The 15,043-nt window shown below is 40.6% G+C and overlaps 1 protein-coding gene across 2 annotated transcripts in view; it reads left to right on the plus strand.

Moving 5' to 3' along the window:
- The window catches only part of LOC111873596 (zinc finger MYND domain-containing protein 11), a 28,730-nt gene that overhangs the window by 10,686 nt on the left and 3,001 nt on the right, over positions 1 to 15,043 (plus strand). For both annotated transcript variants that reach the window (XM_023868437.2, XM_023868438.2), the window contains exons 2-10: positions 2,548 to 2,699; positions 3,428 to 3,552; positions 5,365 to 5,526; positions 8,070 to 8,162; positions 10,141 to 10,447; positions 10,937 to 11,133; positions 11,840 to 12,184; positions 12,497 to 12,646; positions 14,557 to 14,718. In XM_023868437.2, coding sequence (XP_023724205.1) covers positions 2,548 to 2,699; positions 3,428 to 3,552; positions 5,365 to 5,526; positions 8,070 to 8,162; positions 10,141 to 10,447; positions 10,937 to 11,133; positions 11,840 to 12,184; positions 12,497 to 12,646; positions 14,557 to 14,718 — 1,693 coding nt within the window. The remainder of the gene's footprint in view (positions 1 to 2,547; positions 2,700 to 3,427; positions 3,553 to 5,364; positions 5,527 to 8,069; positions 8,163 to 10,140; positions 10,448 to 10,936; positions 11,134 to 11,839; positions 12,185 to 12,496; positions 12,647 to 14,556; positions 14,719 to 15,043) is intronic.

The raw sequence follows: 15,043 nt of genomic DNA on the forward strand, positions 1-15,043 counted from the left end.
TCATTATTTCAGCATCCTGTTGCAAGCCATATTAAAACGTCTCTGTATTACATAGTCCGTCAATAATGCAACAAATGGCCTTAGATGGCCATGTAAGGCTGAAACATTTTGCATTAAAGTATAAGTAGAAGAAAAAGGAACAATTTGCGTTATTGACGGACTGTATTATACACAGACATAATAGCTTTTAACATTACTTAATGATATGTTGCAGTTCTGTGTGTCTTGTTATGTGTGGTTGTTTGTTGTTCAATTTATGATGCAGTCAGTATCTCAGTTTATATAGAATTGAATGGTAGGATGGTATATGATTGGTTAACTGGAAAGGATTTGGAAGGAAGCAGTGGGGGCTAATTAGGTACTTTCATTGTCTCAAGGGACTGAGGAAAACCATGGTAAACCTCACTAAGGATAGCCAGTGTCCTGACTGAAATACAAACTGAACATCTCTGAAATAAGAATCTAGAGCAGTGCCATGGAGCAGTCTGCTCCGTGATTGTTATCGAGAAGAGAGCAAGATTCTCTATCTTGCATGTGGGGGGGGGAGGAATTAATGACATGTAATCACTACTGACTGTCACTTTTCATCAGCGAAGTGGCAGGAGGGAACAGGCTGGGCAGATGTGCCTTAATGAATTTTCTTCTGTGCAGAAGTCTGCATGTAGTCTGAGTTAGTAAGCAGCTATTAGTAAATTCTTCTGAAACATTTGGAATATTTAGAAATATTTAGAAGAAATCTATGATTTTAAAGTTTTTTGAGAAAAAGTCTGAAACAGTAAGAATTGTAAATATATACAGGGTGTCCCAGGAGGAATGTGCCAAACTTCGGGAGGGTGTTCCTTATGTTAAAGTATGCCGATATAACCCAAAACACCTATGTCCAAAGTTGAACGGTTACGGAGATAATGGCCCAAGAAAAGTGTGGTCTTCTGGCAGGTCCAAGCACTGTACCTCGCTGTACCTCTCAGCTGAGAGCCCTTATCTATGTTTGTCCTTGAGTGCGATGATACTCCCTAGCCGTGCTTATGTAGTTGGCTCATACCAGAACGCGCAGTCAGCACGTTACGTCATCGCTCGCCAGTCATGTGTTATGTATACTGCTTGGAAACCTAAGGACAATTATGACATGGCGAGCGAGTATTTTGTACTTCAATTTTATGGCTTTCCGTCACTCACAAGTTGGTTTGATGTTACGTACATTATTAACATTACAGAATCCACATATTCCTGCCAGTTTTAATATGTATTTTGTAATCAACAAGTGTGTAACCCCGGTCAAAGTTTGATACTTCTCGGGCCATTATCTCTGTAACCGTTCAACTTTGGACATAGGTGTTTTGGGTTATATCGGCATACTTTAACATAAGGAACACCCTCCCGAAGTTTGGCACATTCCTCCTGGGACACCCTGTATATTGGGTTTTTGAAGAGTCCTCATGTTCTCTACTGCTGTGTACTGCACTGTCTGTTTGTTTATTTTCTTTTTGTGAATGTGACACTTCAACATACAGATTTAGTGCTGAATTGTATGATGATTGATCAGTGATGAACTGGAAAGGATTCCAAAGGAAGCATTTGTGGTCTAATGTAGGTACTGATCTGGAATATGCCTGAAGCGACTGAGGAAAACCCCATAAACCTCAGTAAGAATATCAGTGTCCCATCTGAAATTCAAACTGAGCAAGAATGCAAGTCAAGATTGTTACCACTACAGCAGTCTGGTCAGTGTCAGTCTGTTCACAGTCATAAACATGACCTAAGTAAATATTATTGTCAACATAAATGAATTCATTATATGTTGACTAGAGGCTAGGATACAGTTGTCAAAGTAGGTTTATGGAACAGCTAAGTTCAGCACACATGGCTCTGGTCATTATTTCCTTTGGTGTTGCACAAAAATAAGGAGACACTGGCCTTTTTGGTGACAAGTTATCAGCACTGAACAGGTGTTGCAGATGGTACAGTGCTTGTGTTGTTGGTTTCAAAACTATGTTGGTGTCTTTTCAACAAGTCTGTTATTAACCTCTTTGTTAGAGGTGACGTGACTAAATAATTATGTACTTGTTATCTGCCTTGTTTGAAGAATCTTTTTGTGCCAGGACCATCAGTACCGTCTTTGTCTTCAGTTTAAACAATCTTAGCTTCGCAGTGAGATAAACGTACGCTATAAAGTAACACAAAGCATGCTATACATAAGCATGAGCAAAAGCTTGCAGTATAGTTATAAATCGAAGTAGACTATTTTGGAGGCTTTGGGTTTTAAGCTTAATGAATTTTTATATTGTTGAGTTAAAAGTATTGTTGAAATCGACCAAGTTATGAAATTAATTCAGATTTTCAGACATTTATTATGAACAGTGTGCTATATAAACTTTGTACTTTCATGCCATCAGTACAAAGATGGCAGCCATTTTGTTCACTTGTAAGCTAGAAGTGACACTGGTACCACTGCTAGCATACCAGTATAGGGTTTATTAGTGGTGCCTTATTGTCTCATGTTCTGATGTGGGTTCAAGTGCTTGGTAATAGTTTTTATCCATTTTTCAGCCTCTTCTCAGCCATGTCTCGCCGCAGAGTTGCTTGCCCTCAGATCACACAGCATCTCTGGGATGCTATTAAAGTAATACGCAGTCAGCGGCAGATACCTAATGTGACCAGAATAACACGGTACATGTCCCGTGTGCATGGGGCCAAAGAAGGTAAGTATGTAGAATATGATATAGGAGTGGCCAGTGAGATCTGTCATGGCCAGTTTCATCTTAGTCACACGAACTAGTAAAATACGTTGCATTCATACATTTAAAATTTATTTTCCTTGACATGCATGATACGAAGCAAATGCCTTAGCAGTACAAAATTGGAACTGCGTTTAAAACGTGAACCTTTCAGTGGCTGGTAAACTGGCCATTGCGTCTTTCATTATTTCCTGACTGTCAGCTTCCAAATTCTTAATTGCTGTTGATTTACAGTTGATCCTTAATTTCATGATACAATCCAAAAATTAAAATAATCAAGAATGGACATCTAATGATTTTTCAGGATTTTACATTTCAAGTTGTTATAATTATTGTTATGGGAGGAGAATTCCACTATCCACATAAAAAATTAATAAGATTACTGTCTATTCAAATTGATCCAGGATAGCTCAGTTAGTATAGTGACTGCCCCCTGGACTTTATGACCAAGGAATTGGCAGGGGGCAAGAGATTTATCTTTTCCTGCACGGTGTCCGGCCAAGCTTTGGGACACACCCAGGCTTCTGCCTTGTGAATACTGAAGACTGTTTCCCCATGGGTAAAGTGGCTGGAACATGAAGTTGACTACCCAGCTCCATCTAACGCTGAGATTAAGGAAGTGTACCCCCACACCCCCCATTCATCTTTATGGTGTGCACTCACTCATTGTATCACATCAATTGTTCATTCAGATGAAGTCCGGCGCCAGTTGAACCACTGTGTCCGCGATGGTTTGGTGCGTCTTATCAAGAGGATGGGAGTTAAAGGCTCGAAGATAGGTGTTGAGCAGGAGGGGTACCGGCTTCCACAAGACACGGTTTGTATGTCTCATGTTGACATGATTTATTGACAGTTGTGGGTGTTAATGGTTGTTCCGCCTCCAGGCACAATTTATTTTGTTTGCAGCATTGATTGCCTTCACTACATGGTGGTAGCTTGTATTCAGAAGGTCCTTAGATTGAGTCTCAGCTGGGGCACTTGCTATCCTAATTGAGGTTTTTATGCTTTCCTTACGCCCCTCAAGGCAAGTGTAGAGAAAATACCTCCATGAGGCCATGATTGCTTCCTTCCAAATCTTTGCAGTTTCACATCTTTTACGCTATATAGTCTGGATACTGACAACATCGTAAAACAAGCCTCAGAAGAAACATGAAAGCTGGAAACTGGTTTCTAGTTTCATATGAAGGAGCATCCTTGGCCCCTCAATGACTGACCTTGGACTGTCCAGATTCTGCAATATATTACAGGAAGGAAATTGCATCTGCTGAAGCCGAACCTTCAAGTTCTGTAAAAGCAAAAAAGTTCTTGACTGGCTGCATGTATTGTAGTTAAATGGAAATGTTCAGTTTAACTGTCTTCAAATCTGAAAGAATAACCTTTGGAATTCCATTATTCTGTGTATTTATATTCCTTTATGACCTGAATCCACATGTATTTCATTTGGGAGCTATTCACATAAAATTATGGCCCAAAAAACTGGTTCTTCTGGTTGAGAACCTGAAGACCGTTGTTGGGACTTTATTTTGAAATAGGTGATGACCAGAGCCTTCTTCCTGTAAAACCACATTTGCCATCATTGTCGTGCTCAGTCTTACCATCAAGGTTGAAATGTACAATGTGCCAGCACGTGTTTATGTTTTAATAAGTTTGCTGGTGTCCATCAGTTTTATGCCAGTATATGTACCGACTAACAAAAGAGCCTTGCTTGTGCCTGCTTTCATTCTTACCTTCTGAGTTCATCCTCTGTGATCATAGTACCTCACTGGACGCTATGCACTCACTGTAGTTGACAAAAAATAAACCGTGAACAGTATAAAGATAGTTGACTCCAGAACACGGCAGTAAGTGTTCAAGTATTTATATTCTAGGTTGATGCCTTGTGATTGTGAATTCTGTGAATTAACAAGTAGGGATGTGTTACTGAGCCATTACATTTAGTGTTTTGAATTAATTGCTCTCATAAATGAAGTGTACAGCATGGTAGATATGTATCAGGTTTTGCATCTCAGCTCAGGAACTGCTTGCCTTACTGTCCTGTGATTGTCGTGTGTCCTGAGCAAATGCAGGGATGGTGCTTTTAAGTAGACAGTGACCACTTTCCATGTTTTTATCGGTTTGTCATTCATAATCATCCTGTCATTTGTTATTCAGTGGTTTATAATGTTTGTAGTTGGCAGAGTGTTGTTAAATAAACAAAAGGGGTAAATCATACATCCTGTATATTCCTTATTCTTGAGAAGCTAATAATAGCTTAGCTAGTCAATAAATTATCTTTGTTTCCTGAACCCCAGATATTAATTACTGTGTTCACATGAGCCTACCACTGATCCTTGTCTGAAGCCAGATGAATCCATCCCTCATCCTCATGGTCTGTGTCTTTAAGATCAATTTTGATATTATCCTCCCATCTAAGCCTTGGTCTTCCAAGTGATTTCTGGTTTTCTGACTGTAACTTTAAGTGCATTTCTCATCTTGCCACCCTGTCACAGTGTGGCGTTCTCCACTCTCCTGTCACCTGCTCACCCTTATAGTCAAATATTCTCCTCAGCGGTCTGTTCTCAAACACTTGGCCCAAACCAGAAGGTGAGATTTTGTTTTGTATATCATGACGTGTGTATGTGGGTTGCAGCTGGTGAAGGATGACCATGACTGGTACTGTTTTGAGTGCCATGCAGGTGGTGATGTGATCTGCTGCACCAGTTGTCATCGTGTGTACCATGTGTCTTGTCTTGCTAAGGAGGAGGTGCTTCAGGAGGATGTCAAGAACACATTTGTGTGCCCAGTTTGCAAGGTGATAAGTTCAAAATGAATCTTAATTCAAATCTAGTTTACACTTCATTCTTTGATAATGTAGTGTGTGGACTCACTATGAGGTAGCAACAGCAAAACAGGCAGGTTCCCATGACAGTGAGTCTGCACACAACAATAGCAGAACTGCTGGAAATGGTGTTTTCTACATGGTCCCTGCCAAGGGGCTATTAATGGGACAAGTTTAGAGGCCAGTTGAGTTGTGAGACAGTGGCCAGCTGGCAGTGGCATGAGCACAGAAGCTGGAGACTGTAACAGGCTGATAACACTAGTCTGTGTGTTCTACTGATTTGTAAAGCGTGGAGATTAGCGATGGCTCTATAATTAAATGTAGTCATGAGTCATCTGTTAAAGTGGTCAGTAAGTCCAGTCTTCAATCCAAACCCTACCTGTAGTCACCCATGCATGTGACAGTAAGTTAATTCAAATTACTTGTTGACTAGTCACCCAAATTAATCTGATTTCATTGATTTATTTTATGGAGCTAATCTGAATCAGAGTTATTTTATTTTGTTATTAATTTTTGACTGGCATATTTCAGAAAATGCAGGATAATTTATGAAGATTATTTCATTGCAGTGTCTGTGGGCATAAGTAATATAATTTTATGAACATCTGGAAATTTCTGTAGAGCTTTGATTCCATGTAGCTGCCTTGACCTTGTCATCCTAGTAGGGGAGGCTTGCTTAGGGCCAAACTGATGTCAGTGCTTGTCACCCATGTGTCCAAGTATGGTTGATCTGTAGCTATACAATGTGGGCCCAGCTGGCTAATAGGTTTTGCATATTTAAGTACAAAGCAGTACTGCAATGTTTAAATATGCCTATCAGTCGTAAATGAGGAAGTCGTAAGTTTTCTAACTTCAAAATTTGGAGAGGGACACAAAGCTCTTGTGAAGCCTCAAAAGAGAGGAGCCCCACTTCAGTTTTTGGCAAGGAGGGATGCAAATTTTAGATGTCTAGAATTCTCACATTTAATTACTGTCTTTAAATGGTACAGGTAATGCTAACTGTAAATCAGTAATGAACTCACTGTGCGTCCATCCACTCATACAGATTGTTTAAACAGTGCTCCTTGCCAAGCGGTGAATTAAAATCTTGTATTAGTGATAATTCTATAGTCCATCAGTTCAGTGAATAATTGGCAGACAATAAGATCTTAATTCCAGTGGGTAGGTACCTCCTGTATGTTGTGGAACCGTCTTCCCATTAAGCGACCTACCACACTGAGCTTACCAGCCAGTTACCCCATGAATTTCCTGATATAAACAATAGTCTATAAATAAGATCAGGTCGGCTAAAATTTTAACCCCTGTTAGTATGGTTCTTGTTAAAAAAAATAATTGAAGGAACATGAAATAATTAATATGAAACATCTATGACTAAAAATAATTAAAACAGCGAGTTTATTATTATTTACCATATATTGTTTGAGTTATGATTCACGCTACTAGAGCATTGACAGACTTCATAAAGAATTAACATTTTGTTAGAATCTAAGACCTTGAGCAGTTTGTCAAATTAATGTAGGAGAACTGTTGTTGTGGGAGATTTTGTAAGGAACTCAGCGTGGAAGAGGATACCAGAAGAGTGGTCGCTGGGGTCTTGGGCTTTCTGAAGAAGCTGTCCAAAGTATGCTGGACTGCTGCTGTTTTCTTCTTCCTGTAGATATCCGAAATTCAAGTTGAAGATTGTCGAAATACCCATGAGGACCTAAAACTCTGACAGGGAAGGAAGGAAGTTTGAAGTCTGTATACATAATTGCACAGTTTTTGTTGCAAATTTTGCTATTATCTCCTGCCAAAAGAACCTGATCCAAGGTGCAGATATATATGTAGCTCCTCTGACTTAGGTGATGCACTGATTGAGAAGAGCTCTGTCTGACGGACCCAATGGCAGTTCTCTTCTTAGCATTTGCTCAAGGATGGAAACATCAAGTTTCCACAACATTGAATATATCCTTTTAGAACCGTAGATTGTGAATGAAGTCCAGACGCCATTATCAGAAGTGGCCTTTACTTTATCCTTCCTCTATTTAATATGATGGTTTTTTCTTTATTGCTACTGGGATGGGACTAAGTCCCTTGTATTGCGGCCACTTCTGGCCTATTGTACCAGCCCCAGATGATAGGTGAGGGTGATTGTGGAGCAGTTGGTGGAATGATGATTGGCAGGGGACACTGAAGTACTCAGAGAAAACCTGCCCCAGTGCCACTTTGTCCACCACAAATCCCACTTGAACAGACCCAGGATCAAACCGGGGCGCTGCGGTGGGAAGCCAGCGACTAACTGCTTGAGGTATGGTGCAGCCATTAATATGGTGGTTACTGTGTTGCCTGATTTATTTGTCATACATTTTAAAAGCTGATATGTGTTTTGGTGTGTGAGAGAATGGGGCTGTGTCATGGAATGTATTTGTGAATCGCGCTGCTGTTGAAACACTTCCTGTCACAAATTTGTTTAGGAGGACAGGGCGTCGGTTCAGGCTGTACAGACACTAAAATGGAATAACAAATTGCTTTTGCAGATGAAGGAGGAGCAGAAGGACGATAAGCCAAAACTGAAAGTTCGACAGTTGAACCACTTGTTAGGGTTTACGTGCGCTCGTCTTAAGGAGAGGGTAGGTAGAGCTTGTGTTATTTGAGTTGTCTGTCTGAAGTTGGAATATGCTCCCTGTATTTAGAATTATTTAAAAAACGATCACACATTTATTTGGCTAAGAGAATTAGAGCAGATTTACTGCCTGGAGGAAATTTTTTATCCCGTCAGAGGTGGATATTGTACGAGGGTAAGTCGATAAGTAAGTTACAAATGAATATAGAACTTAAACAAATAAGAGTATTGATTTGAAAAATGCTTTTGTTTCTCAACATAATCTCCCTGTACATTGAGGCACTTGTCTTATCGTTTCACAAGCCCCTGAAAACCAGGAGCATCTAATTCTTTGGGCTGATGTTGGAACCAGGCATGTTCACACGGCATGGCCTACCTCGTAATGCATGACAGGTTAAGTTTTCACAAAGTCGGTGCATGATGGTTGCTGTGCATGTTGACCCCACAACACAAAATGCAAAGAATGGGTCTGGCATTACAGCATCTCAACCGCTATACCATGATGAAGGACATGATATGCTAGCCCGAATTGTCATGTGATGAGTCTTAGGTTCACCATTACCAGCCCGAGACAAAGTGTGCCTCAGTGCAGTGGAAACATCTTGCGTTGCCTGCCAAAAGAAAGTTTAAGGGGACACCATCCTCAAGGAAAGTGATGCTCACAGTCTTCTGGGATCACGAAGGCATACAGCTCACCGCATTCCAGCCTCAAGGACAAGCTGTAAATGCCGACTCCTACTGTAACATCCTCAGGAAACTTCATAAGGCCATTCAACGGAAACATGCAACCTGTTATGCATTATGAGGTAGGCCATGCCGTGTGAACACGCCTGGTTCTGACAGCAGCCCAAAGAATTTTATGCTGCTTGTTTTCAGGAGCTTGTGAAATAATGGGACAAGTACCTCGGTGTACAGGAAGATTATGTTGAGAAATAAAAGCATTTTTCAAATCAGTACTCTTATTTGTTTAAGTTCTATATTCATTTGTAACTTACTTATTGAATTACCTACGTAATACAAACTTAAGCATACTTTGCACTGCTCATAACTACTTGTGTGTGTGTGCACACACGTGTGTATGTGTTTGTGAGAGAGATTTTATGCAGTAGAGGTGTACAGTGGTTAGAGGGTCTCCCCCATAAAGAAAAAAAAGCATCGATATATTCAGTTATGAGTTTGTTCTTCAAATTTCATGTAAGAAGATAATCCCTTTGTGATTTCTCTTGTCTCTTCATGCAACAGCAAGAAGTAGTGCAAGTGGCTACATACTATTGTGATTAAATGCCCATGTAGTTTACATCTGATTCAGGATGAGAGGCAATGTAAGTGTATGTAAACATGTGACTTACCTACAGACGGTTATTAAATTTAAGATATTGTTATGTTTAATGTTAAAGTAGGAAGATAAACAGTTTGGTTTATTGTTTGAGCTGACCTGTGCTTATTTTCATAGCATGTGTATTTTAGTTACTTGTCTGTGACTGATTCTATATCCATCAAGTGTATTTGTAGCCTAGATTTGATCGGAATTTTACAATGGAATAAATAAATAAATAAACTAAAGAGAAAGCACCTAAAGATATGAAATTTCATGCATTTGTGATAATAGTACAGAAATATTGGGTGTAGTTTCAACCCTCATTCCAAGTCTTTTCTTCTTTATTACAAGAGTAAACTGTAATTTCTTAATCTGTGTGATGTTCCCTTTTCAAAGTTTTAGCTAACATATATTGTGATATTGACAAGTAAAGTGACCATGCCAGGCAAAGGATGGGTTCTTTGTCTTTTTTTAAATATGTGTAAATCAGTAGCCAAAGGTAGAGAGTTTGATAGTGGGTTTATAGAAAAAGGAAACGAGATTCACAGTTACATTGTACAAATAAATTGCTGTTGGTGTATTTTGTAAATATCATTTCAGGTTATTTTATCAGTGGAAGCTGGGGCATCTGACGGTGGGCTTTGAATTAATGGGTTTATGATTGCAGCTTCCTGCAACTATAACCGATCGCCAGGTTCCAAGCAAGAGCTCGTTTATATCGGACCGGTCAGGGGCACTCAGCCAGCTGGCACAGCAGAGGAGAGCTAGCAGTGGTTCCATTCCAAGTGACCATCCAGCGGGCCTCAACTTGGTAATGGATGATGCTGACCTCTGGCGTGTGGACTATCTCATCTATAGGCCCATGGACCTTCGCACCATGGAGATCAAGGCTTCCAACAACAAATACCGCAGCCTGCAAGAGTTCCGTGCTGATGCTGAAACAGTTGTTCACAATGTTGTCATTTACCATGGAGGTAGAGTATCATGTTATGAAGTAGATTGAAAAGAAGAAAGTAAAGTAAAGTAAAGCTATCCTTGTAAGAAGCTGTGAAGGCCCATAGAGTTGTGAGATGTCGAGGCTCACACATTTTCTAGATAATTTGCTAACAGATGGCAGTGAGGTTGTCAGCCTTATACTCAGGCCGTGCTTTACCACCAGGAAGATTTCTGGTGCTCATTTCTGTTGGAGGCTGTGTTGACCCCAGGGCTCCATCTTGAGCCTGCGTTATACTAATTGCCTTTTAATGTGTGTTGGTCCTTCCCCTGAGATTTTCTGCTGATCTGGAGTGTCTGCCTCTTTCTGGGAAGCCATTTCCACCCCTGATGGTGACCATCAAATACCAAAATTAGCTTGCAAAAGTTGTCAAGAGTTCGAATCTGTATGGTATGTTGAGCCTCTTTAAAGTAGCATGGAAATTTATCTGTAACTGTTTTTCTTCTTCATGTACATTTGGTTCTTCCAGTGCACAGCATCCTGGCTGACATGGCACGACAGATGCTGCGGGACTGTATCTATGATTTGCAGGAGATACGACAGTGCCGTGATTGTTACCGTGTCTCCAATGAGAAGACAGACAAGCACTGGTTCTGTCAGCCGTGTCGCCCACCACATCAGCTCGTGTATGCCAAGCAGAAAGGTTTCCCTTACTGGCCTGCTAAGGTGAGCGTGATGTTCAGAATGTGCATATTCCATGGGAGTACGCGTTTCATGATAAACAGCATGGTGTAAAGTAAGACGCAACATTTAGAGGCTTGGTTGTTATGTATCCCTTGCCATTAGTGTGAAGTTGGCGAGTGAATTTGTTCCTGCCATCTTAAAATTTGACTAGATTTGTATACTATACTGTAACAGACTGAACTGTTCTTCATACCGATCTATCTTATATTGGATAGAAGTTAAATTTATGGGTTGATCTTTTGTGGAGCACAGTTGACAGACATCTGAAGGTGTCTCTTGTCACAGAAATGACCATTGGAGAGGGATATGTGTGTGCATGTGTGTTGGTTTAGCAGTGATGCTGTAGACTTTGATTTGTTAGATCCTTGGTTTGATTCTCAGCTGTGACACCAGTTATCCTGACTTGAGTTTTTTTGTGGCTTTTCTCAGTACCTCCAGGCAAATGCCAAGATTGTACCTTTATTAGACCATAACCACTTCCTTCCAGATCCTTTCTAGTTCACTATTCATCAGTTGTCTGACCATTTGACATTAAATTTTCTATATACTGACAGAGTCATAACATAACTCACAGACTCGAGCCACTGTCCACTGTCATAAAGACGACCTGTCAGCATGTGAGAATACTTGCTGAATGTGAAGTTATGGTTGATTTGGTGATGTTGGGTGCTTGTCAATTGTTCTGCAGGTGATCAAAATGGATGGGGAACATTATGATGTTCGGTTCTTTGGAGGACATCACCAGCGTGCATTGATTGAGAAGTCCCACATTCGCTCCATCTCGGTCAACATCCATACTCTGCAGGTAAAGCGCACCTCCTCTTGGAACAAGGCTTGCGAAGAACTGAAGCGCCATCAAGATCTGCTGGAGAAATTGCGCAACAATGCACGTACTCATCCTGACTCCAGCTCTGATGAAGAGGATGATGATGATGATGACGATGACGACGATGACAACAATGATGGTGATGGAGAAGAAGAGAGTGAGTCTGAGAGTCGTCCACGTAAATCATCTTGCTCCCATAAATCCCAGGTAATACATGTTACAAGAAATGTATAAACTAAGTTTAATTATATTTAATGAACCCATTGCATACCAGCATGAACTTAGTCTGTTGAGATTGCATGAAAGTATATCTCCATGGCCCCATACTGAACTAGAACTGTCAGAGGTAAATAATTGACTAAATTCATGAATAAAGAGACAGTTTTGCCTCTGTAAGAAATGTCCACGTTTTCCGTCATGTTGGTTTTTAATTAATAACTCAAGGTAGAGGTGGTGGGTGAATTATGCAGTTAAGTATGATATTTCAGAGATCTAATTGGTGCTGTATTGGGCTGACAGGAGGGAGTTCGAGAGCGCAGAGAGGGGAAGGTGTACAAAGAAAAGACTGAACAGAAATTGGCAGCAGAAGTAGAGTTGGGGGGTAGGGTGTCACCTGAGGAAGAGGAGAGCTCCATTTCATCTACGAGCAAGCCAGTGACAGACACGAAGGTGAGAGCAACTTTACTGAAACATTTCACATCAGAAGATAGATTTAACGCTTCCGATTTTAAGGTTTTCCCTCAGGTAATGTTCAGTTACAGAGATACAAGTGAATGATCTCAATGCTGAATTTCCTAAGATTCAGATTTTCCTCAGTTATGGGTTCAAATCCACTGCCCCTGTAAGAAACAATAAATGGGGGGTTCAGTGTGGCGAGTCTGATAATTGTTACTGCAATAAAATAGACTGAGGGTGACTGAGAGTAGGGCACCAAAGAATGTATTTAAACCTGAAGAAGAGAACATAATGGGAAGATAGTGAGAGTAACATAATGAGCTCATGTCTCATAATTTTCATTTGATATTGTTAGGGTGATTAAACCAAAGGATGATGAGGTGAGCAAGATGTAGTGCATACAGGTGAAATGAGAAATAGTTGCAAAATTTTGGTCAGGACACCTGAAGGGAAAAGACCAGAAGAATAATTGAGTGAATTGGCTTGGAATAGTGTACAGTGCTGGGCATTTTATCAGCATAATAATGAATCTTCAGTATATATAAAACAGAATTTCTTACCCAGCGTCATTACTGAGCGTAGGCTTTCATAGTGGTTCACTGTTGATGCTGATTCTGCTCTTTTGTCTTCACTCCATATGGATGTGGGCAGAGTTGCTGATGTTTTGTAGGTACAATATATTCTGCTTCCATCTTCGGTGAATAAGATGCGTGGGTGTTCATGCAGACATAGATTTTGGCCCAAAGAGACCCCTTAGGTAGGAATGATGCCGAGTCTGTACTTTTAGGGACAGTAAACAAGAAGTGTGGAAAATATTGACCCTTTCAAAGGCCAATAAATGCCCAAAAGACCACCACAGACTCATGTTCTGAAGTGGGCACCCAGCTGAGTGTTCATTAAATACAGTGTTATTTAACCTCTGCTGTGGGTCAAGTGACGTGGAAGGTGGCAGAGGGAGCCCAGTTGGAGGAAGGTAGATTGCAACTGAAATGGGAGGGAAGAAGGGAGATTGGATTCAGGGGGGAGAGTGTTGGAACTGTTTCTTGCTCTGACACAAGTTCTCTGGAATGTGTACGGCTGTAGCAGTCTCTCTGCTCCCTGACTGTCTGGATTGTCTGTGATGCAGAGCTTCCCTGTTGAAGATCTCATGTAATCTGATTAATTAGTTATAAAGCGTTAATTATAGGACCATCTCTGTGGTCTAGTGGTCAGAGTTACTGCCTACAGATCCACAGGTCTGGGTTCAGTTCCTGGCACTACCAGATTTTCTGAGAAGTAGTGGGTCAGCCATGTGAGGATAATTGAGGAGCTGTTTCAAGGAAATAGTGACTCCATTCCAGAAACCGAAATTATTGGTCATGGGGATTTGTTGCGCTGACCACGTGACACCCTCTATCCGCTAAAGTTGGCACTGACTTCGCTGACAAGCGGCTGTGGCTTGGTCAGTATAGTTCACTTGCAGACTAAAACCACGGAGTTTGTTTTGTGGTAATTATAGCTGTTTGGCCAGGTTCTTGCATCTTACCATAGACCAAATAAATGCTAGGATACTGCCTTAAGTCACAACAGCTTCCTCTACCTTTAAAGTTGTCATGTGAAGCTGCTTTACCTACCTGTATGCTTGGTCCCGTGTTGTTGACACTTTGTCACAACATGAGGGCCACCAAAGTAGTTACTTCATGCTGGTTTTAATGTATTACACAAAGCTGTACTTCTCTGTCACATGCTGATTCGTAATCATTCATGGTGATAATTTTACAGATTAAAGCTGTTAATTTTTGTTTGAGACTTTCATGTGTTTGTATTCTGAAACGTGCTGCACTGTTTTAATATATACAGGTATGTGGAACATTATATAATGCCTAGACAAGATTTATCCAATTTGCTGTCAATTTGTTCTGAAGGAAGGAGTATCCCAAGAAGACATGGTGAGTTCGTCCTGTCAGGAGCCTCGTTCTCGTTCCGTTTCTGTGCAGACTTCGCCTCGTCTCATAAAAAATTCAAATAAGAAGTCGGGTGCTCTCAGAGACTCAACAGACAGATCAAGCAAGGATGTTACTGATAAGGTAAGTAGAAAATTATTCCCAGTCTTTCTGTGTTCAACAGATCAACGTGTGCCATCATTGATGTTCATGATGGAAGGGCAATAGCAAGATAACTCTTCCACAGAAATCTTTCTCTGTGAATAAATTAAAACCTCCAAATTCAGATATCAAAGATTGCATGGCTTTTGGAATTTCTTTGCAGAGGACATATTGTGAAGGCTATGGTTTCCTAAGCTTCTCACTCCGCTGACCCTTCTCTACCCCCCCCCCCATTCCTCTTGCTCCACTTTGGAGCATAGGTATGATTTCACAGTTTCTTGATCATTTTACAGAGGTAGTACTCCTT

This window comes from Cryptotermes secundus, unplaced genomic scaffold (genome assembly GCF_002891405.2).
Source record: "Cryptotermes secundus unplaced genomic scaffold, Csec_1.0 scaffold631, whole genome shotgun sequence".
Lineage (NCBI taxonomy): Eukaryota > Metazoa > Arthropoda > Insecta > Blattodea > Kalotermitidae > Cryptotermes > Cryptotermes secundus.